Source organism: Liolophura sinensis, chromosome 7 (assembly GCF_032854445.1).
Source record: "Liolophura sinensis isolate JHLJ2023 chromosome 7, CUHK_Ljap_v2, whole genome shotgun sequence".
NCBI lineage: Eukaryota > Metazoa > Mollusca > Polyplacophora > Chitonida > Chitonidae > Liolophura > Liolophura sinensis.
In genome coordinates this window covers 34707983-34735287 of record NC_088301.1, presented here as the reverse complement: position 1 = coordinate 34735287, position 27305 = coordinate 34707983, and the positions used below count along the sequence as shown (strand labels likewise).

Here is a 27305-nt window from a genome sequence, read left to right as displayed (position 1 = left end):
TAGCTCTCAGTACACTTACCCTGCATAGTTGATTGTCAGAATTATCCTTATCCCATTGTATACTAGTATTCTGTGATTCTGTCATCACGGTGTTGATCTAAGTCAGGGCTTTTTCCCATTGTCACATATATTATTACTACACAGCACTGGAAGTTTTCCCCTTGTATATGTTTTTACTCTTCTAAATTTGAAGTAATGCTTTTCCAGTATGTTGATCAAAATAAGTTGTTGCGAGTGTGTTATGTGAACAGAAAGTCCAGTTGTTGCCTCAGGCTGATGTTTAGTTATGTTGTATGGGTAAGTTTCTTTCTAGATAGAGAATATTCTAAGCATTTTGTGTATATGATTGTAGCAAGATATACTAAACTAATGCTTCAGTAATACCACTAATAACTGGTTCATCAGTTCCTTGCTCAGAAATGTTTAATAAAAAGTTCTAAATATTGTCATCACTGTGTTTCAGATTACTGTAGTTTGTTGATTTTAATATCTCGTTATTGTAATTTAACACAGCAGTAAAATCAAACTGGCACAGCAGTGCTAGGACAATGGGGTGTAGTTAAATCCTCGAAAGCCAAGTGTGACCCAAGTGCAGCATTCTGATACGAGTGTGTAAGTGCAAAAAGAGCACAGAGAACACTTTATTTCAATATCGTTCTTGTTGCACCCTGTTCCAACCATGGAGAAATGGGGATTGAAAATTTTGTTTGTGAACAGTGATCTCGTATTACACTTTGGCATAAAGGATCAACACGAGTGCAGGTATTCAAATTCACCCATGATGTACAGTATCAATCCTGGCCTTACCAAGGGAATTTGTGCATCCCTTTTGGTCTCGCTGTTCTTGGGGCCTTAATATTATAAGCAATAAGCTGTCAATGATGCTTATGTAGCAGTTTGCACTTATCTAATATGTTCATAACCAACAGGCAGTCATGGGTTTCCCACGGACTCTGCCTAGTTTCACACCACCATGATGCTGAACGTCGTCATATAAGTAAAATATTCTTGAGAACAATGTATAACATCAATGAGATAAATAAATAAATTCTAATGTTCATTGAAGTCCACTTAACATGTATGTGTTGTGCATATTTGTACATGGTGGGGTCTCAGTTTGCCAATGGTTTACCCTGTGTAGGCTCCCACTTGGGTTTCCTCCACCTCTAAAATTTACCGCCATTAAATAAGTGAAATAATCTTGAGTATGGCAATCAACTATGTAGTAAATGGGTGTGCCCTAGGTGCTAGACTTTATCAGGTTCTGTCCCATGAGGAGTCCCTTACTGCAACTCACCATGGATTTACAATTTTACCCGCCTCCATGACCCACAGAGCATGCCATTCATGACAAATTCAAGACTATGGCTTTTAAAAGCAATCAAATGAATGAATAAATAAATATTTAATGTATTGTCTTAGTGGATGCAAAAGAAACCAACGTCGGAAAGCTTAAGTTACTTAAACTGTTAAACCCATCTTTAACATTTTACCACAGTGCGATATCAAGGCGGTAACCGCACGAGTAAGTAAAGGTTGTCGCCCTTGATCCGCTACAACAGCCTCTGACAAACATGGCGGCTCTCAGCAAGCTCGCCGAGTCCATGACGCCAAGGAAAACCGCAGTTGTTAGCGGACTAGCCCTTGCCGCCTTCATAGCATATCATCGTTTGACGGCCAAAGTAAAAGGAAAACGGTAAGTTTATGTCTCGAAGCTGTGGCTTATGCGATATTTATACATGGCTCTGTTATTTCGATGTAAACTCCGTGTATCGAAAAATGAGCATTTGGTATGCCCTTCACCGCCATGCCCATTCACTAACGACGTCTGAAGTCTTCTTTGTTTTTCCCTGTAGCTAACGAGCAACCAAACATACCCAGACGTGGTATTGTAAACGGAATCTGTTATTTCCTCCCCAAATTCAGTGGTGTCATAGTTACAACAGAAATGTCAACATTTTATTATGTAGGCCTAAGCCTAGCCCCAGGTGGCTACTTTAACTCCTCTCTGTATATTTGGCTGGCGATTCATGTCATGTCCGATAAGTCATTTCTAAACAGTGACTGCAGGCCAAAAGTGGTGTCAACTTTGGCTCTTACTTCTCAGCTTGCTCGCACACACAACATCCCATGTATATTCCATGCAGCAATGGCACACCAACCCCGTATTCATGATACTGCAAACCATTTCTATACAAAGTGGCCATTAGGTTAATCTATTCAGGTTTGACGCGCATGCGCCATCTAGGAACGATAACTTTTTCTAGACCCATAACTGAGGTGAAGACAAAATGGCCATTGCTTTACGATGATTGTGAGGTGAATCTGGGTCTCGTGTGTCCTTACCAAGTGAAATATATGCGAAATGTTGACATCACTTTTTGACTGCAGCCGTTATCTAGAAAGGACTTTTCGGACATGGCGTGAATCGATATATGGTTTACCATTGGTTCCTCTGCAAGCCAAATATAAAGAGGAGTTGAAGTAGGCACCTGGGGCTAATGTAGGCCTAATACATTTACATAAAAGTAGCTAAAACTATGGGGTAGAGCTACTCAACATTGTGGTTGATTTTCTTGGAGTAGTGCCAGAGCTCTGCCAACTTCCACCTTAGGCACTTTTTTCAGGTCTCCTGCAAAAGTACAGACCAACACAAATATGCGCACTACAATTTCAGCGACCTCACCTTCATTCCTTAGGAGATTGCTGGCCTTGAAGATCATCAGCCCATTTACATTTCAGATGGGTCATCTTTTTTAGTTGATGTATCGCAAATCTCGTCGTACACAAGACCTTTTCACTCTTTTTCAGTGACCTGCAAAGCGCTGCCAGGAGAATTGAAAATGCCAAATAGAAAGTGTTACTTTTACTTGCTAGCAAGTCTTAATGACTTTAATCCCACCATTGCTCATCTTACTGTAGTGAATTCAACACCTGTATAAAATAAACAGTGGATTAGATGTATCAGATGAAATCATACTTTAATGTTTTTCGAAAAAAAAAAAAAAAATAGAAGTGTTACACAGCTTCAGCACGAGACTGTCAGAAACATGACGGACCTGGATTTGATATCTCAATTCAAAAGTTTTAATGGCTTGATCTAGATCTCACTGCTCCAGTGGTTACTGAACTAGTATGTGTTGTATCATCACAAATATCAACCATTCCAAAGCTGGATGTTGATTTCTACACCTTTCCATTTATCTAAGTCTTGCTGTAACTGCGTTTTAATCAAGCAGAAACACAAGGGATGCCCAGCCTCTAATCAAATTTTCGAACTGTAACTCACTAGGAACAAAATCTATCCCAATCGCTAAATTTAACACCATATTTTTCCTCATGTTGTCATCTTCATTATTTATATATGATAGTAGATGCATATCTGCTTGCTTTTGGTGATGGTTGTTGGAACCGTTAGCAGAAGTTGATTTGTGAAGGTGCATGACTAACCACCTGCCTTACAGTTCTATCTGAATCAGTGAGTGTTGTGTAGCTCTGTTGGAAACTGTAATTTTTTCACTGAACATGAAGGGCATTTTCATACATTAACTTGATTTGTATATTTATAACATCTGATACCAGTAAATAGACATTATGTATATTTGAGCAGAACTTAATAAATTAATACTAGTAATAGGTAATTTATGCTTTATCATGTAGAAAATGGTTTACTTATAATTCAGACCTGAAGACCTGTGTGCTTTGGTGATGAAAATGACCTACATGTACTTGTATGTGTATAGATCTGGATAGAGCATGCACTTACGTGAATGGGTGTGCTTACTGGTATGTTAAGTTGTAAAATTAAATGAAACAGACTAAAGATTTTATTTATGAGTAAAAGTTTTGTAATTAAATGTCTTTGTGATTGCATAAATTTTCATTTCACTTTAATTCATGGTTTTTCTTTATTTGTTTGACAGGTTGGCTGCAGAAGAACTGCCTGTTGTCATTGCACCATCGGTAATTTGCAATTTGTCTGTTTTTCTGAGTTTTCCAAAACAATTTTAGTGTGTATATAATGGCTTTAATGAAACATTCTTGTGATTAATACTGTTTGTTTTGTACTCAAAGGCATAAAAGCTAACAAACTTACAGAAATGTCTGAACATGTAGTCATGTAATAATTAGCTCACCTGTATAAAGTACAGGAGTAGCTTATGTTGTAACCTGAGCACTGGCATCAGCTTCCACATCCAATAATAGAGAAAGAAATGTTGAACACAATATTAGGGTTGGTATCTTAAAATGTACTGCTTGCACACATACAGAGCACAATTGCACGAGCTGGTGATTTGTGTATATGTGTGCATATTAAGTACTTTAAATGTCTGAATTCCTGACTTAGTGTTTTGTGTATAAAAATCAAAGTTAAAGAAAGTGCTACGGGTGGTATCTCAAAAAGTGCTGTATGTATTGAGCGGTATGTTTTTGCACACATATATAGCAAAATAGCACAAGGGAGATATTCCATCATTGAGTGGGTCTGTGCATATTAAATATTGTAAATTACTGAATTCCTGATTAAGTGTAATGTGTATTACAATCACTGTTAAACAAAATGTTAGGGTTGGTGTTTTTTAGTGTTGTGTGTATTGACCTTACACGCATATAAAGCACAATGACACAAGAGGAAGGTTGCGTCACTAATGCTCTATGAGCATATTAATTACCGTAAATTTCACGATTTCAGTTCTTTATACAGTGAGCTGAAGTTTTGCATTCATGTGTCTCATACAGGTCACCTCTTTGATAGCCTTGCTACCAATTTCATTTTTTTTTTTTTTTCTAACAGGTGTTTTTTCAATTATCAGTGTGTAAACAAACAGTACATAGTACTCTGATTTTGTAATTCAGTGAGGTTAATTATTTTTTTCCAGGTTTCTGATAAAAAGGAAAAAGCTGCTGTTGATAAAGTCTTCTTCAGGTAAAAGTTTTTATATATATGTACATATCAGTAAAATTTATACACATGTAGGTTTTTAAAATGAACAAACTTTCAGCAAATTCTGACCTGACAAAGAAGACCACAAAAAAAAACCCCTGGAACAGATTGCTTTGAGAAAGATGTTAGGGCAACCATGCCTACAGAAGCTCACACAGGAGCCTCTAGTCTTGAGTTAGACACCCAGTTTAAGGGTAATAGGCAGTATTATGCTTTGACTAGGTGGGATGTCATGTTTTGTGTCTTTAGCATGGCTTTCCAGTGATGCAGCATTATAGATATGATGGCTTTGGGACTGGGTTGTGGGTTACTAAAATAATATATAAAACAACGTTCATCAACAAGGAACACATAAATATGAAGAAAATGCTTCAGTTTTTAATGTATTTGAATGTTGCTGTATACATTTTACTTCAGTGATTATTTTTTGTGTTTTTTTTTTTTCAGACGGTTGCTCAAAATTCTACGTATTCTTGTGCCAGGATGGTTCACCCAAGAGGTAGGTCCTGAGGAAGTTAGAAAATCATAAGGAGAAAGTGTGCGTGAATGAAATTGTTTATCTGGTAATGTGAACAAGAAAATGGTGCTAATGGTTATATTACAAGAAGTAATATTTGTCTCATGTTTTAACATCTACTTTATAAGTAGAACGGGGACTGTGTGGCTGAGGTGCTTAACGTGCCAGCATGATGCAGTGGCTCAGAAGCCTCTCACCAATGTGTTCAAGTCAAGCTCATGCGGGCTTTCTCTCAGGCCGTACCTGGGAAGGTCTGCCAGCAACCTGCGGATGGTCGTGGATTACCTCCCGAGTTCTGCTCTGTTTCCTCCCACCATAATGTTGGCAGCTGTCATGCAAGTGAAATATTCTTGAGTGTGGTGTAAAACAGTAACCAAATAAATAAAGTAGCCAAAACTGTCTTGTTTAATCTGTTCCTGATATATTAAAGTAATACATGTGTAAATTTCAAGTCTTAATATACAGGAATCTACCTCTGTTAAGTATATATGTATTGCATGTAAATGTGTTGTTGAACAGGCCTGGTACATGACCATTGTGGCATTGGCACTGGTGGCAAGGACATACTGCGACGTGTGGATGATCACCAATGGCACTTACATTGAAAGGTACTTCTCAGTGGTAGTATTTCTAAATTAATGATGCCATGAGACCCAGACCTATGTGTTTGTGTTCATGAAATGAACTACCCATCAGTCAGCTGCTGCTCTACTTAATGAAGTTTTGAGTGAATTTGTTTTGGGTTTGACATCAGACCTTTATCTCTACTAAGTTTTATGATTTATATGCTTAACAAATATAGGGAAACTTGAGAATAATCTTTATTTTGACATGATGTGATGTATGTAGCACATGTTTTTTTAATAAATTTTATTTTTTTAATAAATTTTAGTGCGATCATTGGTCGTGATGTCGAGTTGTTCAAGAAATACCTGTTCAGGTTTATATATGCCATGCCTGGGGTGAGTTTAATCATTTTGATGCTAATTAGTACATTAACACTTTTTTTTTTTTCACAAAATTTCAGGAAGCTGTGTTTGCAAGATGAATGACATAGGTGTCATTATTTGACCAAATAATGTGAATTAATATAATGTGATTTTGTATATTCAGATCCAGTGATCCAATCTACTCTGTTGGCAAGCTCATTTGTCTTTATTGAATATCTAAGAGTAAAGGATATGTTTATACTTATAGGTATAAATGTGAGCTTGGCCTTTAATTATTCATGATTTTTATTATTTGCAGATTTCCTTAGTGAACAACATAATGAAGGTAAAGATTTTATTTGGTTATTTTGTTTTACTTGTGACTGCATTAATTTTACTAATTTTCGGCCACATTTGAAGAAAATGATACTTTGCCTGTCGTTAAGTTTTGCCTAACATGAAGTTTTAAGCACACGTTAAGAATCTATCCTGCTCATATTTTCCCCTCTTATTAGGACAGTTTTAGGCCACTTTTTTTAACTAAAGTCTTTTTGAAGTTCATTACCTGTGGTTAAAAAGTTTGATAGAAAATTGAATGTCTTTGAATTTCTTGACATCATATGCTGATGCTTGAACTGCTTATACTTAATGTCCCAATAAATTTTTGTTGTATTTTTTTCTATGGAATACTTGATGAATTTTTTTTTTTTATGAAATACTTAATGAATTTTTTTTTTTTTTTTTTTTGTATGAAATATCCCTGATAACAGAAAATATATTTTACCTTTTATCTGCAGTATGGCTTGAACATGTTGAAACTCAGATTCAGAACCAGGCTTTCCAACCATCTTTACGACAAATATCTCCAGTAAGTGTAAAACTTCAGATTGCATCCTCTGTGGCAGAGCTTTTTGGTAAAGGGGGCCAAAATAATGGCAAAGTCATTCCCACTGCGAGTAATGTTACAGTTAAATATTTTATACTCTAAAAGTGAAGTTGTTTCTCATGGTGTTGACATACAGTCATTTGGGATTTTAAGTGCTTCACGTGAAATTGTGATTATGTACACTTTATATTCATTGGCCAGTTGATCTAATGCAATACAGATATCTGCATTCATTTTGTGTGTAAATGTATCATGTATTTTTCAAGGGATTGAAACATAACTTTACTTTAATTTTTATTGTCTCTTTAAGGGGTTTTACTTACTACAAAATGTCCAACTTGGATAACAGATTGTCTAATGCTGACCAGCTCCTCACCCAAGATGTTGAGAAATTCTGTGACTCAGTTGCAGAGCTGTACTCTAATCTGAGCAAGGTTAGACTGTACAAATTTGATTGAGATTGTATGAAGTTCTGTTACAAGTAAAATTTTTGATATTGCAGAATTGTTATTTATGGGCATGGTTATGGTTAAAACATGGGGAAGGAACATAAACAGATCATAAAATGATGTAAAAGCCATTTACTCTATCACTTTGCAATGTCAGATTGAATGTCAATGTTGTCAATCTTGGATACAAACTTTTATATGAGGGCTTTTATGGCTGAGGGAGTTAGCATGCCAGCGCCACCATAATGCTGACTGTCTTCACATAAGTGAAATATTCTTGAGTACAGCGTAAAACAACAATAAAATAAATCAAAATTGTGCATGTGACAGAACCTGTTACAAATAACTGTAACTGAATCAGTCACCATTGTGTAATTTTTTGTTTTTTAATTCCCAACAAGAACATAGTGAACACGATTATTACTATCAGATGTAATATCTACTGACATGTTAAGAGTGTGTGTGTGTGTGTGTGTGTGTGTGTGTGTGTGTGTGTGTGTGTGTGTGTGTGTGTGTGTGTGTGTGTGCATTTTTGAAGATACATGTATAATCAGATAGGTAACTGACATTTTCTCATTTTTTTCAGCCATTGCTAGATGTTGTTCTTTACACTGTCAGACTGACAGGTGCAATTGGAATACAGGTAAATATGAGTAACTGAAAGGTAAAGTACATGTGTGATAAACAGAACATAATTGTTTAAAAAATTTTTAAATTATTGTTAAATTTAGATTCTATAAAATTTTACCTGGAATTTCAGCATTAGTAACATTTTTTACATGGTATTTCGATTTTTTATAGGTGACTGGACATGTGAATTTCTTATGGACACCAACTTTTTGCTTGTTATACAAGACGTTTTGATACTGATACTAGCATTGTTATCAAGTTTGATAAAGATGTTAGTATGGGCATTGAAAAGCTGTTCATAACAAAAAAGTTGTTATCTGAAGCAATTGACTTGTTCACTTTTCTTTCAGCCCATAAGAATGACATTACTTGCAGTCATCCTTGAATAAATTTACGTTTATGCTAGAATTACAGTTTGATTCGTTCTTTCTGTCCTAGGGTCCCGGCTTCATGTTATTTTACCTGACCATGACGGGACTGATACTCACCAGGTGGGCATATAGATTGAAACATTTTATACATTGATAAAAATGAGGGCAAAATGTAGCTGTGACATTTGGTTGGAAGGATTTGTTGAAGTAATACTGACTGTATAAGTCAGCTGTTTTGAGTGATTCATGGATGGCGGCTATGACCCAAGTCAGCAATGGTGTAGCTTAGTCGTAAATCTGATCAACATTCAAAACTGCCAACTGGCTGATTCATCGTTTCATGAACAATACACCTAGCTCTTGACACTGATGAAGCAGGTTAAAATCTACATTTAGCTTCTTTTGGGTGGGCTGCAGTTTTGTGTCAGGAGATTTGTGAGATATTTAATAATGCTTTACAGGGATAGAAAACGAAATGAAAACTTTATCTGAAATCACACTGAGTAAGTTTTAAAGACTTTTTCTTTTCAGAAAGAAATGTTTAGATTGTAAGGTGGGTTTTATGATCCATATTATTTTACATTATTTTTGTATTATCCTGCTGAGATTTTTTTCCACTCATAAGTGTGAACACTTGTATACTGATAAATTATGAGAATAATAATGAGTATTCATGAGAAACCAAATAAATAACCATGATATTCAAGGAAAGGGCAGTAATGTTATACAAGATATTGAATGAAATGTAAAAGTTTTGTATTTCAGACTACGCCGTCCTATTGGAAAGCTGACTGTGATTGAGCAGAAACTGGAAGGAGAGTATAGATATGTCAACTCTCGTCTCATCACAAACAGGTTGGTGATTCTATAAAGCATGAACTTATTTCATAGTCATTTTAACCCTACATAAGGTTACTTAATACAGCAGTGTTATTGACAAAACTAACAAGTCCTTAATAGGTACAATGGAAAGGTAATATTTTCATTCTTCATCGGTTAGCAAATCAGCGTATGACCAGAAATAAAATGCTGTAGTTGATTTTGCATCAAATAAGACTAAGTTCAAATGTTTCTGCAACTGTTTTTCATATCATTTACATGAACTATTTAACTTCAGTGGTCAAAAAGAATAATTGTGCCACTTGCAATTATTCTCCATGTGTATGAAATAGGATAGGCAACAATATATAATTTTCAAGGCTAGAGAACTTGCCAGAAGTATATTATATATGTACATACATATATTAATATGTACATGTTGGATGTCATAAGATTCATATAGAGTATAAATTTCAATTTTTTCATTTCAGTGAAGAAATTGCATTTTATCAGGGAAACGAAAAGGAGCATTTTGTGATAAACTCTTCATTTAAAAAACTGGTAAGTCTGGGATAGTGTAGTCAGGGGAAAGAAATTTAGAATGGCCTTTGACGATACACGTAGACGTTTTTTTTTTTGGTCATAGAGGGTTATGTCTGTAATAATGGTAAGGTATGACTCAAGCATAGGCACTTGAGGTGATAGAGAGCAAACTTAGAGATCCCCTGATGCCATTGTCCGTGGAGTCTTGGTGACAACACACTGAACACAATAAGCACCTAATGGCAATCATGGGGAATCTATTAAGAGAACTTCACCATCTGTGTATTTGTGTTTGTGATAAAATGAAAACTTGCAATAAATCTCATGACAAATGAAGTTGCTTATACATGACTTTGTGGTGTGGGATAAATTATATTATAATTATAATATAAATTATTATGTTTTTGCAAATGTTAAATTATATGTTTATTCTGTACCTAAAACAAAGTATGTTGATTCAGAAGTGTAGAAGCAAAAATTAGTTGTGAGTGCAGGACTATGTTTCATTTATTTTATTTATTTATTTGATTGGTATTTTACGCCGTACTCAAGAATATTTCACTTATGTGACGGCAGCCAGCATTATGGTGGGAGGAAACCGGGCAGAGCCCGTGGGGAACCCACGACCATCCGCAGGTTGCTGACAGACCTTCCCACGTACGGCCGGAGAGGAAGCCAGCATGAGCTGGACTTGAACTCACAGCGACCACATTGGTGAGAGACTCCAGGGTCATTATGCTGCGCTAGCGCGCTAACCGACTGAGACTATGTTTCATGTTAACGAAAATGTCTTGAGTATGATTTGTTTTCTAATTCAGTATAATATTCCGTGTTTACAGATTAGCCACATTGAAAACTTCATCTTCTTCAGACTTCAGATGGGAATTGTGGATAACATTGTTGCTAAATGTAAGTACATTTAGTTGTAATTTAATACTGGTACATGAAGGTGAAGAGTATTGAATTGTTAAATGTATTTAATGTTTACAAACAAAAAAAAAGAGTAGATGATTACTTCATCAGTCCTCTTTCCATACTTCTGTTCCTACACTGTAAAACTTTTTCGCATTTTTGTAAGGTATTAATTTAAGCATATTCTGAAGGCATTATTTTGTGTTGACTGATAAAATTATACTTTTTGTGAACCCTTGGAAACTGGCAAATCCAACCAATGTAGTCTCAAAAGTCAAATTAAAAATGTGCACAAATATCACTGAAGGTTGATCTTTCATATTCGAAAAGGTTGAGGAATTAAGGTAATCAATCTTAATAAGTCTCCAAGTTTATAGAAGCTAACTGAAACTTTTCTATACTATTTTGTTCAGAATCTTACGAACCTTGGTTGTGGCCATTGTTTTCAATGAGTGATATGGTTGTTGTTTTTGTTTTTCCAGATTTAGCAACAGTTGTTGGTTATCTGGTAGTGAGCCGTCCATTCCTCAATCTTGCCACTCCTAAATTCCTGACCAGTACGCACAGTGAGAGACTTGAGGTAAACATAAGTCAGGAGTCCAGAGGGGATGTTTGATTTTCAGACAAAAGTAGGAATAATGTATCTGAAGCATTTTTGTAATTTTTTTTTAACTCAGAAATGGGTGTTGTTTTAACAAAGGAGTGTGGGATGGTGACCTTTGACTAAAAGTGGATGTCTACCATTCTATACCTTGAGATTCATCAGACTAGTACATATAGTACAAGTTTAGAAACACTACATCCACTTTATTTGCCTTTTTAATTGGTGCTTTATGCCATACTGAAAATGATTCAACTTGTATGGGAGATGAGAAAACCACTGCCATTTTTTAATTATCTAATTTATTTTACTAGAATTATCCTAAAATATTTGCTCTTAACGAGTGGATTTTCAATACCTAGTGTTTTGATGTTGATCAGAAAAGTAGCTGAGCTATTTGTTTGTGTACTTTCAGGATTACTACAAGAGTGGGCGCATGTTGGTGAAGATGGCAGAGGCTATTGGTCGGATTGTCCTGGCAGGCCGGGAGATGACCAGACTTGCTGGGTGAGTTATTCTTCCATGGTACATTCTGTGTTATGACATGACATATTTAGGGTGTCATGACATGACATGTTAAGGTTTCATGACATGACATATTAAGGTTTCATGACATGACATATTAAGGTTTCATGACATGACATATTAAGATGTCATCCTTGTATGCTGTAATGTTCTCTCTTAATTGCAAAGTGGAGCAGATGAATTCAATTCAGTACCATAGTTCGTTGACCTTTTCAACCAGTGGTGCAACACTCGTGGTCGGAATGCTTGAAGGAAAGTTGTCAAAACAGGATCAGGGGCTGTAGGGGAATCTGATCAGTTAAGTTGAATAGCGTACTGTGGGTGGTTGATGGTTCTCACCATTATGACTAAAGACAGTATAGAAAAGCGGCATGTGTCAACTGGCCAGCTATGTGCATGGATACTCTCTCACCAGTGAAGGGGCAGCATAGGCTTTGAGTGGTCAGTCAGCACGCAAGGCAACAATGTAGGCCCCTTTGCTCAGGTGATTTCCTGAGCCACATTGTCTTTTGTGTATTATGATTTGTTTACTTCGAGTCTGAGTCTAGACCAGTTAAACTTTAGGTGTGGCTTACTGGATCATTTTTTTTTCTGAACGACGGCATTATGCAGTGAGTAGCTCAAAGCAGACTGAAATATTCGACTGAAATTTGCTGAGGAAATATTGAATAAGGGTCAGTGTCAGTAGTTGCAAAAGGCACATCAATGTCTTAGCTTGCAGACAGACCATGTATTAAGTGGATTTGGATATTAGATATTGCCTATGCAGCGAGATATTTGCCGATGAAGTGCCTGAATACTGATACAATGTCATAACCGGGTGCACACGTCGTCCAGGCGGAGGATGGCAGCAGTCCTCAAGTATGAGTAAATGTAAGCCATCCTTAATAGACTGGATTTTTGGAAATTGTATATCTCGAAAGAGCGCCTGCAAAAAAAAAAATATTAAATGAAATAAAATAATTTGGCATCTGTAAGAACATGATAAAAGAATTTTGGTCGGGACCTTTTTGAAGGGTCAATCGCGTAACATCAACCATATAATAATGGCCTAAGTTTTGCGAATGTCTTTATAATTACACGTATATAGGCACATGACTTTATGATGGCTTTACTGAAATGGTTTAGTAACAAAAGCAAAGTCCAAATTGAAATGCACAGGCTCTTCACTAGGCACATGACAGTATGTAAAATTTTGAGCGTCTCCGCTGGTCTAGATTTGGTGGGAGATTTCACAATTCTGTTGACTTTTTTTTTCAAGGGGCAGGTCAATGAAAATAAGTTCATCTAATTGGTCAATGTTGAATTCTGTATGCTGTTAGTTATCTGGGAGACTTATGGAGGGACTGAGTTACCAAATAGTGTGAGTAGGAATAGTTTTAGCCTTTCATTAAGATAATGTTTTTAGTTGTTGCAATATGAAGCTGGTAATGGGCATCCATTTCCACACATTGAACACAATGTTCAATCCGTGTTTGTTGATTTTATGATCGCCATTTAATGAAGTCGGGAATACGTGGAGATTGTGCTCATCTGCCTTTACTGGCTCAGTGCATATGTACTGATGTACAGACATGACAATTGGCTGTCACAATGCGAGAACGAGGTTTGAACTGTGTCAGTTTAGGAAACCGTGTCCATAACTGATGGTTTCCTAAATGAAATGGTGGCCTAAAATGGGATGACAAAACACCAGGTGGATGAGGCTTGGAAAACTTCCTCCTGTATATTACGGGATCTTAACGACAGAAACTTCTCAGTCAGGTCTTTATCGCTGAAACACTTTTGCCTGCTGATTTGTTACATCTGTTTATGGCACTGTGAACAGACAACACTGTTCCCCTTATAATGCATTCACAGATGCAGGGTAATGGACAGCTGAAGCAGCAGTTATTAGCTTGCCAGCTTGATAAAATTCTTTGAGACAGTTTTGGAATTTACAGGTATGTAAACAACTGTGGCTTCGTACTTTCTTCATTTTGATTCATGGATAAAAATAAAGGTTGTGTATGGAATCCTTCAAGCCTGTATCCACCGGACGACACCCGCAGCGATGTTTGTCTAGCCATAGGTCGAGTCGAGAAAACAATCACCCACCCCATCATTGCTACACTGTTTTAAGTTTTGATCATTCGAAGTAAAAGTGGCAAATTTCATGGTATGGTACAGAGCTGGGGCGTGACGCCTGCTGGTTGTGAAGGTCAATGAATTACGGTATATACAAGTACCTACAGTTGTCAATATTTACTCATAAATTAAGCACTTTTATTTACTGTAATATTTATTTTAACAGATTTACAAGATAAGCCAGGAAATTAAAATCTGCTTTTTGTGATACTTTTCAATATCGCACATAGATGCCGAAGTTTAAATGCAGTGATTAGGCCTACAATGACATAAAGCAGAAACCTAATGATGTAACCTGGAAACTCTCATAATATAAGCAAAGTTTACAACTCATATTTTTTTCTTTGTACTGTGTCATTTAAATGAATCTTTTATTGTTAATATGTTTCAGTTTCACAGCTCGGGTAACTGATCTGATTAAAGTGCTAGATGACCTCAATAAAGGTCATTATGAGAGGACAATGGTTCAGGGAGAAAATGGCAGAGGTATCGTTCATATACTTGTTTTATCACTCATTTCACCTCACCTTGCAAAGTTTAATTATGAGCTATAGGTGTCACGGGTGCAGTAAGCTGAAAATTTCATTTGTCTGGAAGGTTCACCTGGAAAACATTAGATTGGAGGCATAGAATTTTAAATATTTTAAAGAATTTGACCAAAGTCAGATGATTTCTTTAAGACAAGAGATACTCTGATTTCCAGAAAGTTTTGTGAACAGAATAATTAATTTTTACACGCCCCCGCCAATAGGCGAAGCGTATTATGTTATAGTGATTTTGCCTGTCTGTTTGTATTCATGTCTGGGCTGTAACTCAATAGTTTTCAACATATGAGTTTTAATTTTTTGTGAATACATAGATACACAGATGAAGATGTGTCGCGACTCACATTTGTCCATTTTCGTGCATGTCATGGTACCATATAGCCATTTTTTTTATATATGCTATATAAATAGATATGATTTTATGTCTGGGCTATAACTTCAACTGTTTTCTGCATAGAATTTTAATATTTGATGGATATATATATGCAGATGACTATTTGTCACAACTAATATGTGTTCATTTTCGCAGTTGTCTTGGTTACCAGATCGCCATATATACTATATAGATAGATATGAATTTGTGTACGGGATATAATTCCAACTGTTTTCCGCATAGAGTTTTAAATTTTGGTGGACACATACATACACAGATCTCATCGTGTCGCGACTCACATTTGACTTTTTCCGCGGTTGTCATGGTTACCTGATCACCAGTTTCCCTGTATACTGAATAGGTAGATGTGATTTCGTGTCCTGGGCCATAACTCCAACAGTTTTCCACACAGAGTTTTAATTTTTGGTGGATACATACATGTAGATACACAGATGACGATACATCACAACTCATATTTGTCCATTTTCGTGGTTGTCATCATAACCAGATAGCCATTCTCCTGATATATGCTGTATAAATAGATATGATTTCGTGTCCTGGCTACAACGCCAACTGTTTTTTGTGCAGAGTTTAAATTTTTGGTGGATACATAGATACTCAGAGGATGATGTGTCACGGTTTACATTTGGCCATTTTCACAGTTGTCATGGTAACCGAGTAGTTGTATTCCTTATATATACTTTGTGTATGGGCTACAACTCCAACTGCGTTCCACATAAGATTTTCATTTGTGATGGACACATTTGTCCACTTGTGCGGTTGTCACGGTAACCACATACCTATCACCAGTACCCATGATGATTCCCCTCAGAGGTTGTACTCACCACAGTGCTGCTGGTATTCTTTTGTACATTTCAAACAAATATATTTGTTGTGGTTTATGTTGTGTTCACCTAAACTCTTGTTAATATATTCTTAGCGTCTCTGTTCGTATAAGTATTTTTATGAATGCATAAATCTAATAAAATAATGTTTTCTTAGTGACAGAGAACAACAAAATGACCTTAAAACCAGGCAGTGGAAAACTGGTGTTCCAAGACCATATTATCAAGTAAGTACATGTAGAGTGTTTACTTTGCAGCATCATTCTGTTTGTGTTTGTGCAATACTAGTAGTCATCTACTTGAAATACATGTAATTTACATATTCAGAGATGCATTTTCTGCGAGTAATTAAGTTTTTGTGAAATCCTGTAAAGAATGTATGCTTGTTTCTTTTTTCTTATGTTTTTTTCACAGGCAGTATCGATTTAAAGATTTTATGTTCAAACGTGTATACATGTGTAAATCAGAGTTCACCTTGTTAATTCAGACATTTGCAGTAGTATATTTAACCACAAACAATTTCTTTGTATATTCTGTGTTTAGATTTGACCGTGTTCCCCTTGTTACACCAAATGGAGATGTGTTGATAAAGGAACTCACTTTTGAGGTAAGATAGTGTTCATATACGTGTGTAAAAAGTATTTAAATAGGTGTACTCATCATAAATTGATGTTGTGGTCATGCTGGCTTCCTCTTTGACCACACATGGGAAGGTCTGGCAGCAACCTGCGGATGGCCGTGGGTTTCCCCGGGCCGTGGGTTTCTGCCTGGTTTCCAACCACCATAATACTGGTCGCTGTTGTACAAGTGAAATATTCTTGAGTACGGCATAAAACATCAATCGATTTAAATAAATAAATAAATTGATGTTAAGATTTGTACATAAATATGAGAGTGAAAAAAATTTAGATCTTGATAATCACATACTCTGCTGGCCAAACCAAAGACTTTAAAAATGATGCTTGTCATTGCCTCACTTGGCACTCACCACTGAGATGGTAGAGCAAGGAAACAGGACTGGTTGCTCAGTGTATGATGTGACTGAGTAGGATGTCATGTCTGGTGTCTTCGGCGTGATACTTCAATGGCGGCATGGACTAGCCCTGCCTTAAGAAGACACAGTACATGTACACTTACGTACTTAATGACTCATTGTTGTCATATGACTGATAAATTGTTAAGTGCAATGTAAAACCCCAAGCACACATACATACGTACATACATACATACATACATACATACATGTACATACATACATGTACATACTTACTCTATGTAAGTACTATTAATTTTCATTTGATGTTGCATGAAGGTGAGGTCAGGGAGGAATGTGCTCGTGTGTGGACCAAATGGCTGTGGCAAGAGCTCACTTTTCAGGACACTGGGCGAGGTAAGCTATGGTTTAGAGCTTTTTTTTTATTATTTACCGTAAATCATTTAGAGTTTAGCTGATGATTTTAAAAAGTGTATTCCATGATTCCTTGTGCCTAGTTGTGATTCTTGGTAACTGGACACAACTTGAGGGCAGTGGGGGTCTGAGCAATGTGTTCACAGGATGGTACATACCTGTGAAAAGACCAGTAAACACTGACGCTTCACTGTACATGGAACTGTTAGCTCTAGTAGAATCGCTACATAGCTACTGTCAGAATGCACATATCATATATATTGTGTTGAGTGAGTCGTGCCAAAATGCTTCAGTGAGCAATGAAATGTTAGCGCTAGTACCACCTCTACATATTTTCTACCAGAATGCATGCGAAATGTATACTCATTTGATTTTAGAAGATAATTTAGAAATATAAATACAACACCTCGCTGCTGCGACTTATCGCGATTAGATTCAGCTGTACAGGTTTGCCCATGTTGGAATGAGAAAATCCATTTTCAGGCAGTTTGCTTGAATCAGAACTTGTGGTCACACCTTACCAGCAAAGGCCTTGATGACCTAACAATAACATTTATTATATGGAAATTCGGGAGGAGGAGGTGCCAAATTATAACCTATTGATTATGCAGATACAAACGGCTGAGTTGTATTGATATCATGGCTTATGCTAACCTTTCGCACAGCTCTGGGTATAGTCTTTGAAGTTTGAACGTAGTTCACAAGACCCGCCAATCACAGCCGAGGCCCGATCCGACCACTTAATGTTTTGGCAATTGTTTTTAATTCTACTCACCGTTAATGGGTTGTGTATGTTGCATAAACCACTGAAATACATGATTACATGACTTTACTGAAATAGGTTAGTAACAAAGTGCATAGCGGTCTCATGAAAATTACTGTACATGCCTTTCACTGAGCACGTGGCTGCTTGTAAATGAATGGACCTCTGTCTGCTAATCTAGATTTGGCAAAAGAGCTGAAAAATTGTGGCTATTCAAAGGTGCAAGTCAGTGAAACTAAATGCATCTACAGTTGGGGGCTGATCACTTTCCCCTATCATGATCTCAGGCAACTCAAATCAGCTAAACTTTATGGCCAGAAATTTTCTACTTAACTCTACGTTATTTAAGGTAATAGTATTTTGTTATTTTTCCAACATAATGTTTTGAGTGAGTGTTGAAATATGTTTTTTGCTAATTCAGTGACAATATGTACATGCATCAAGGTTTAATATATTAAGGAAAGTGTATGTATTTTTTTTTTACATTTATATAGTTGTCTGCTGTTGTAATTTAACTGTATCTTTTGAGGGTGTTTCAGAAAGTCATGGAAATAGTACTACATGTATGTTAATTTTCATCAACTTATCACCTTGCTTTATTAAGCTTGTTTGAGGAATTATGAGAAATTGTATGTGATTTACTCTAAATCACATAACTTCATATGATGTTTCACTATCTAATCTTCCTTCTATGCTACAGTTTGAAGAACAGAGTGATTAGTTTGTCAATACATTCCATAAAATTATAGGTGATTTACTCTGCATGTATGCTGTGATAATTGAATATTGGAATAAGTCATTCTTATCCATACTAGATAATGACCTTGTGATTCATATCTCGATTATCTTCACAGCTATGGCCCTTGTTTGGTGGCACGATGACTAAGCCTGACAAAAGGAAGCTGTTTTACATTCCACAGGTACGACATCAAATCTAATAAGTTATCCTGCTTCCTAAACAAATTTGATCAGTAAAAGGTGACTTAAGATGCAATTTGAAATAAAACTCAACAGATTTTAAAGACTAAAATGTGTTGTTTAGTTAGGTCACATATGAACGTACCAGAAATTATAAAATAAGCAGTCCAGATCGGGTAACTTTCCTCATAACACGAATTGTGTGTGTGTGTGCACGGATTTGTTGAATATTTAGGGTAGTATAAACACAGCTGAATCATGTACAGTGCAGTATGCTGTGTCATATGGGAAATGCTCTGATTCAGGTGACTGTTACCCCATCTGGACCGTACAAGGACATCTTTGTACTAGTTGCTCTTGATCTTGTTTGGTGGCCGTTCTTCATAATCTTATGTATAATATCTTCTATTTTAAAAGCATCATTCAAAATATACATAGACAAACAAAAATCTCTTGTCTTGGAAGTATCTGGGAGGTATTTGCCTCCTGACTATTTGTCCGGAAAACGCATGTGTGAAGCTTTTAGTCATCTTTAGGTTTTGATGTCTATGTATTTTTTTTTTTTTTTGCAAGACGTTACCAATAAAAAGTGTTAATGAGTTTCTAATAAGTGTATTACAGTTTGAGAATGTCACTTGTATGTTTTAGCGTCCTTACATGACAGTGGGTACGTTACGAGATCAAGTGATCTACCCAGACACTCACGAGCAGCAGATCCAAAAAAGGGTGAAAGACAAAGACCTAGAGGCCATACTGGAAAAGGTTGGTGTGAAACTCTCGTTCCTGTTTAAACATTTCACACTGATGTGCATATAAAAAAAATTCTTTGACTAGGTTTTATATTCTGGCCATAAAGAAGGAGAGAGAGAAGAGACATTAGCATTGTCCTTCATTGTCTTGGCTGACATCCAATGAGAAGATTGATAAATACAATGAAAAATAATGGTCATTCTTCTGTACTTGAAATTGAATTTTTTAAAAATGCAAGCCCTCAAGACATACTTATTATTTTCCATTAATTTAGGTTCAACTTGCATATGTTCTGGAGAGGGAAAATGGTTGGAATGCTGTGCAGGTAATGAACCCTGATGTACACAGAGTATTGTGTTTACACATGACCATTATGTTGTCCTTCGTTTCACCCCAAGCCTGTTCAAGGTGCAAGGCTTGTTTGGAAGGTTAACAAAATGTTTGAAATCTTAACCTCCACACAAGTACATGTGCGTTGGTAAGGCAAGATCTTCAGTACTGGTTTACACAATTGTTATATGTACAGACAAGTAATAATATGGTACCTTGTAAAAATCTCAACCCAGGTTTTAGTGCTTTTTCTGTGTGCAGTAAGATAGTTCATGGCTTCTCAAGAGAGAACAGCATCCTGTAGTATGAGGACAGAGGATATCTACGGCAGAGTGAAGAAGAAAAAAAAGCTACACAGAAAACCATTAGCCCGTGACAAATGAGAACCTTAGTTTGAATTCCACTACATCAGTTTGCACAAGATATGATGTTGTTTGGAGGTCACTGGGTACATGTAACTTGCCAAGGGTCATAGTTCCACTGTCCATAAACATGATTCCAAGCATTTGAAGCAAACTATTTAAACACCAGTTTTTGTAAAGCTTAAACAAGGAATTTTCGAGATTCTCTGTCTCCGTTGTTCGCGGGGTAAAGGTGTCTTGGTGCTGCCTTGTGTGGTCGTATATGAAACTTTACAGAAGTTCACCAATAGTTCAAAGGATTAGTCTCCAGATTGGTTATTTATTCATAATTAGCTATCCCTGTATATATTGTTAAATTGAGTGTAAAAAAATGTTTGAAAAAAGTACAGTGATCTTTTTGTAGGATTCTTTTATGGGTTTTTTCCGCCAACACTTGGTAGCCTCCACTGAATGACGTCATACAAGTCCAACCTTTACGAGCTGTCAGAGCTTCACCATTTAGTTCAGTGTTACAAAGCCTCAGAAATGACAACAAGCAGGATAAAGCTATAGCTTACCAGTCCGTATTGCCAGTGCGGTTAGACATGCCTGAACAAAGATCAGTTTGAACTTCAGTGTCATCCACTTCGGGCTCAAAATTAAATTGGCAGTATATTTACTTCTGTGTAACTAGAGTCCATCTCGAAAAATGACATCATTTTAATGCGAATTCCCAGGGATACCTGGACTTGGGTTGGCCATCTATGACATCACCTGCTGAGCTTTACCCCTTGGCCAGCTGGAAATTGGCTATGGTTGTAAAATCTGTTGTTTTTGTTGATTTTAATGTCATTTTACTGTGATTTAATTTACCAGGCCCTCCTGGTAGCATACTGTTAAACAGGTTAGTCTTTATACTTAGGAAGAGTACCTAAATCTGGACACTAACCCTTTAACGTGAAAAAAATCTTGAATATGGCTTTAAGTAATAATTGATCAAACACCAAATTAGTATTAGACAATTAATTTTAGTGACATTCAGGATGTTTATGGTTACAGGATTGGATGGATGTGCTAAGTGGAGGAGAAAAACAAAGAATTGCTGTGAGTATATTAACCCTACATCATCCGGATGGCATAGACGATGTTTATATTGATATGCTCCTGCATTAAAAAGGACCATTACCATTTGTGACATTTTAACATTTGTGTCACATATTTAACTGCTGTTCCCTCATTTAACTATAGTGGGTACCTTATAAAACTTGCTTCTAATTTTGAAGAAAAGAAGAAAGAGAATTGCTTTTAGGTGAGAAAAAAATAACAATAACCTGCAAACAACTGTATAAGTTGTTTTCTGTGGATTGCCATGGCCTCTGGTTCTATAAATGAGTTATATTTTTTTATGGTATATTGTCTTGTACAGAACATTGAATATTCTGTGCCAAAAAAGTTTAGTCAAGGTTTTTGTCTTCAGATGTGTTTTGTAGAACATGCTAAACATCTTTTTATTTTAATCTGAGGATAAATCTGCAGAAATCTTTCATCTTGTGAATGCAGTGCATGATCCAAGTCTTACTATGTATTTTCAGATGGCACGGCTGTTCTACCATAAGCCTCAGTTTGCCATACTTGATGAGTGCACAAGTGCTGTCAGTGTTGATGTTGAAGGATACATGTACAAACACTGCAGAGAGGTGGGAGTTCACAGTATGCTTTAATAGGGTTTAAATCTGGTGTGGTGACATCGTTTCAACCCTTTATGTGATTTAAAATATTAAATACTAGTGATGCACAATTCAGTTTAAATGTTTCATATATATTTTTTCAGAAAGCAGACATTTGGTTGCTTAGGTGCATATATAAAGCCATGTTTTGTTCACCACATTAATTGTGTGTGAATCTGTGACATTTTAACCTCCGTGTAAAATAATACCTGTGCAGATCAACATGTTTTATTTTTTTAAACACATTTGCGGGCTGGCTGGGCCAGGTTATTGCATTTAATTTCACTGTTTGGATCAGCTTCCTCTCCGACCGTAAGTGGGAAGGTCTGTCAGCAACCTGCGGATGGGCGTGGGTTTCCCCCGGGCTCTGCCCGGTTTCCACCCACCATAATGCTGGCCGCCGTCATATAAGTGAAATATTCTTGAGTACGGCGTAAAACACCAATCAAACAAACAAACAAACAAACTGTTTGGATCAAGAATTCGTACCTGAAAAAAAAGGAATTATCTGTCTGTTGGAAGGTATTAATGCTGTATCTTTATTCCATTAATCTTTCAGGTCGGAATTACACTATTTACCGTTTCGCACAGGAAGTCTCTATGGGAGCATCATGAGGTAAGTAAATTAAAATATTATTTTCTGTCACTATGTTCAATCCTAAATGTAGCCCTATAAACCATTATTGAATTTAACCGTCACTAACTGGAAATTCTGCTCTCAAGTCTGTCAGATAATTATGTGACAAAACTGAATGTCAAGTCATTGCTAGACCAATGCTCAGAGCAATGATAGTTACATAATGCTTGTAAAATTTGGGACAACTCAATATTCCTGCTAGAATTACATATGTATTGGCTAAAATGTGCAGACCAGGTGTCCCAAACTTCAGAAGAAATAGGGTACAGAGTTTCATTCAAACTTATTTTCAGCTCGCCATTACGAAGTAAGGCGAGGTATTGTGAGTGTGTGTGTGTGTGTGTGTTTGGTGGGTGGGGGGTGGAAGTGTTGTTGGTGTCCATGTCCGAGTAAGTTTTTTTGTTTGGGTCAGTTGAGTAAGGTTTTATGTTGGGGTCTGCTAGTCTCAGTTTTCACATCACCTTTATGAGACTTGGTGGGAGTGATGAACATGATTTGGACATTTACTCATTTTGATTATATATTAGGGATGTTTGCATTTTTATTCAATTATCAGGTTTTGGACTTAGTCATATTATCCAAGCCAGTACTATAGTAGGTCAGGGTAGGTTTTTGTTTGGATCAGCTGTTGCCACAGTTTTTAGACTATCTTGTTGAAACTTGATGGGGACAATGAGCATGCTGTGAAGACCTCATCAGATGAATGATGTTTTAAATAATTAGGTATATTTATTTTTTTATTCAAATTATCAGGTTTTGGACTTAGCCATTTTACCTAGTAACATTGTGGGCCAGGATAAGTTTTTTGGTTTGTTGTCAGGTGTTGCCACAGTTTTTTACACTATCTTGCTGAAACTTTATGGTGGCAATGGACATGCTTTGGAGACTTCTTTGGAGATTTTCTTTTTTCCAATACAGTATAGCTGATTTTGTCTTCAACTTCAGTATACATTTAATCACAGAGTAAGGTTTTATGTTTGGGTCAGCTACAGAACCCCAAAGAAAGTGTTGACATCCACCACATTGTTTAAGCTCACATTGTTGAACAGGTCCGCCCCTCACTACTAATCAAGGCCATTTTACAGATCATGTGACCACGATGCGTCTGCGCATTCACGAGTACTTGAAAGGAGATGGCTTTTGTTCAGCGCACACGTCAAGCCATCGTTCACAAATGAAAAAAATTATCAAACACCTTTGATATTTGGCATAGTGTCAGGAAAGGCAAAAACTTTTCATAAAAGTTACCCACAGACGAGAGCTATGTGCTTAAGGCAAGTGTCACGAATGAATTTTTCCTAAGCACAAGCTCTCGTCTGCGCCAGGCTTTAGACTTGAAAAGTGGTAGTTGCATCTTCCTCTCTTGGTGCTCAGCATTAAGAGGATAGTGTAACGACTGGTTGACCCTTTTAAGTATATTAGCTCGGGTGAGAGGGCTTGCTTGCCTTTGGCAAGTCTTCTTGGTAAGCAGTACCAGATATAAGAGCGGTGGAAATAAGCCCTGCATACACAGAGGCACATTGCATCACACACCCTAAAGATTCCTTATCGTCATATGATAAAAAAAATTGAAATTACGTTAAACCCTGAGCACTCATTCTAAACATGGTATGCACACCATTGTTCACACTGTGTACGCACCATGAAGACACTACATGCTCAATACGAACTTAGCATGCCAATTTTACTGAAGCCATTACTGGCGAGGTGTCTGGTTTCTCATAACCCTTGTTATTGAATGCATAGAGGTTTTTTCTTTTTCTGTTTTTTTCATACAAAGAGTACATTTTCATGTATTTGATATTCTGTGTGATCTTGTCACTGAGGGTAAATTTATATTTACCAAAAGGCGTGTGTTAAAATTTTTCGCTTGTTGTCATTTCAGTACTACCTTCACATGGATGGTAGAGGATCATACGTGTTTAAGGAGATCACTCCTGACACAGTAGAGTTTGGGTCGTAGAACAATCCTGTATTCTACATGTGTTGTGATTTATCGTGTGTCGGGTTCACCCAGTACCTGTACAGATATAAACAGAGGGGACCGGTTTGTTTTACAGAATTATTCTAATGCTCACGGAGTATACAAGGGTGTAATTTATTAGATTGTGTGGTAGGCATATTTGTATGTTTAAATGTTAAAGCCAGAATAAATAATGTTTTTAGAAAAATTTGTATTTTCATTCTTTCTTCACTTTTGTGTTTTTCGAAGATTGTATCAAATTTAATTTTGCGTTTTCATTATTGAGTTACTTATGATTTTACGAGTACTATATTGTATGACAATTCTTTCTCAGTTTAGTAAAATCAACCTGAATCAATTCAATCTTGTCAGAGATCCTGTTCACGGTCATGAAAGTCTGAGGGATTCATTATTGTTCATGTAAATTATGTTCTTCTGGACATACTGGTGTTTACATAAAAGGATTATTTTGCTTACAGTTATGGTAAATGACCAAAATTTTGGCCAAAAAAGTGACCAGAAAAAAATGCTTGTTAAGAGGCAAGCAAATGTAATGAAATATTACTTTTAGTGATGAAACTTAGTTTTCCAGTAGGATATCATCTTTGTCATGAAGGATTGCCCAAGTGACGTCAAGCCATAATCATTCCAAACTCAATACACCTTTGTAAGATCAGTGTAACTCTCAGAATCAGGCAAAATGATATGTTAAATTTTAGGCTATTTCTCATAGGCCTCTCCAACATGCTTCCATACACGTTAACTTATTGATGGATTCATCATGTTTAGCTGTCCTCAGACATTATTGTTTGATACCTTGTCAGAGAGTGCCATTTTGAATCAGCTCGAGTACAAACTGAGGTTTTTAGGTTTAACTGAGGTTGAACCAGTTATAGTTGATATTTTTGTGGAATTAAAGATATTTATGCAGCTAGGTATCCTTTTCAGATGAGTGAGTGTTGCTGATGTATTTACAATATTTGCATTGTATGTGTATATTGCATGATACTCTTGCGAGTAATTTTTGTATCATGTACCAAATTCTTTTCAAATTACAATAAGCACATTCATATAAGCTGTAAATAGGAATTTTATATATTTATATGCCTTTCTTTGTGTGTTTCAATATTTTGTGTTTTTGGTCACTGCAGTTTTACTGTTTTCGCCATTGAACATTACTATGTTTTTGCTATGAAGTAGGTTAACAGCTATGTTTTAATACAGTGAACAGAACATTTTTGTGGAAACATTGACACCGAGGTGTTAAATCCTGCTGAGCATATGGTGATTTGAATAGTATGATAGATTCTAGTTGGAACTACATGTACTGTACTAGCTTTTAGTACTTTATTATTTTCCTATTCAGGAGACAAGTGAAATATCACTGTGTCTAGCATAAATTTCCACATAAATAAATAAATAAATAAATAAGAAGATGAAGAGAGAAACTTTTATGTTTCCAGTTATTGTGGAGGCGATAACAATTATATTCATTTCATATATAAGTTCTTGTGTACAAGTTTAGCAGGTTGATGAGAACTCGCGCATTTCCTTTGAAATTTTCCCATAACAATCTTTTGATCATATGAAGCAAAGAATGTGTTGCTCGCAAAGTGTGTGTAATGGATGTCAAATTTTTTAGTAGGTTCTTTGAATGTCATTGGAAGCCATGTTAAAACTGTTAATAACTTCTGAAAAAATTGGGTTTTGGTGTTTCTTTTGCTGGAAGCCTGATAGTCTTGCATTTATATGCATTTGGTTACAGTGTACATTACATTGTTAAAATATAATCATGAAAGAAAAAAAATGTTAGTGAAAAAAATTTTTTTGATGTGCTACTTCTACTCCTTTTCAGACAGCCCAATGTTCTACGGTGCAATGCATAATCTCTGTTTTAAATCGTAACCTGAAAGATTATATTGTATTACCAATTTCCTAGTAATTTTTGCTGTTTTCACAGCTCCTGTTTAGCATATATTTGGCCCAAAAGCAACATTTGTAAGTCTAACATTAACATGGTTTTGGAAATTAACATAAAGGAACAAACATGGTAGTTACCTGTCTGAGGCCAAATGGATGTAGCTTATATCTAAATTATACAGCACAATATGATGCCAAACTGTGAAGGACTTACATGTAAATTACATACTCGGTGTTACTATGAACAAAATTGTATAGATTGGTAAACTTATATATTTTGTGTGATTAGAAACAAGATCAAGATGTACAGCTGAAACAAATTATTGTCAATGGAAGATGTTTTGTTCTGATTAACAAGACAGTCTATTTATTGACCTATGTGTTTGTGTGTTTCTTTTTCCTTTGATGTGTGTTTCACACTGATTTTTCTCCAACTGCTGAATTAAATCATTAAACCATTGATATCAAGATCACAGTATCATATGTCTCAAGGGAAATCTGTGACGAAATCTAGGGACAAAAAGGGACTTA

At 36.2% G+C, this 27305-nt stretch overlaps 1 protein-coding gene across 1 annotated transcript; it reads left to right on the top strand.

Annotated features, from left to right (window-relative positions):
• Positions 1 to 1574: 1574 nt before the first annotated feature.
• Positions 1575 to 25980, top strand: LOC135469768 (ATP-binding cassette sub-family D member 3-like). Its single transcript, XM_064748356.1, has 27 exons — positions 1575 to 1696; positions 3924 to 3963; positions 4881 to 4927; positions 5393 to 5444; positions 5982 to 6070; positions 6355 to 6424; positions 6711 to 6737; positions 7189 to 7259; positions 7588 to 7711; positions 8313 to 8369; positions 8795 to 8847; positions 9493 to 9582; positions 10038 to 10107; positions 10929 to 10998; positions 11484 to 11581; positions 12018 to 12109; positions 14646 to 14740; positions 16175 to 16244; positions 16561 to 16624; positions 17330 to 17407; positions 19043 to 19108; positions 19755 to 19868; positions 20131 to 20181; positions 21587 to 21631; positions 22120 to 22224; positions 22814 to 22870; positions 24777 to 25980. Exons 1-27 carry the CDS (start codon positions 1575 to 1577, stop codon positions 24852 to 24854), a joined length of 1995 nt encoding a protein of 664 aa, XP_064604426.1. The 3' UTR covers positions 24855 to 25980.
• Positions 25981 to 27305: the final 1325 nt, after the last annotated feature.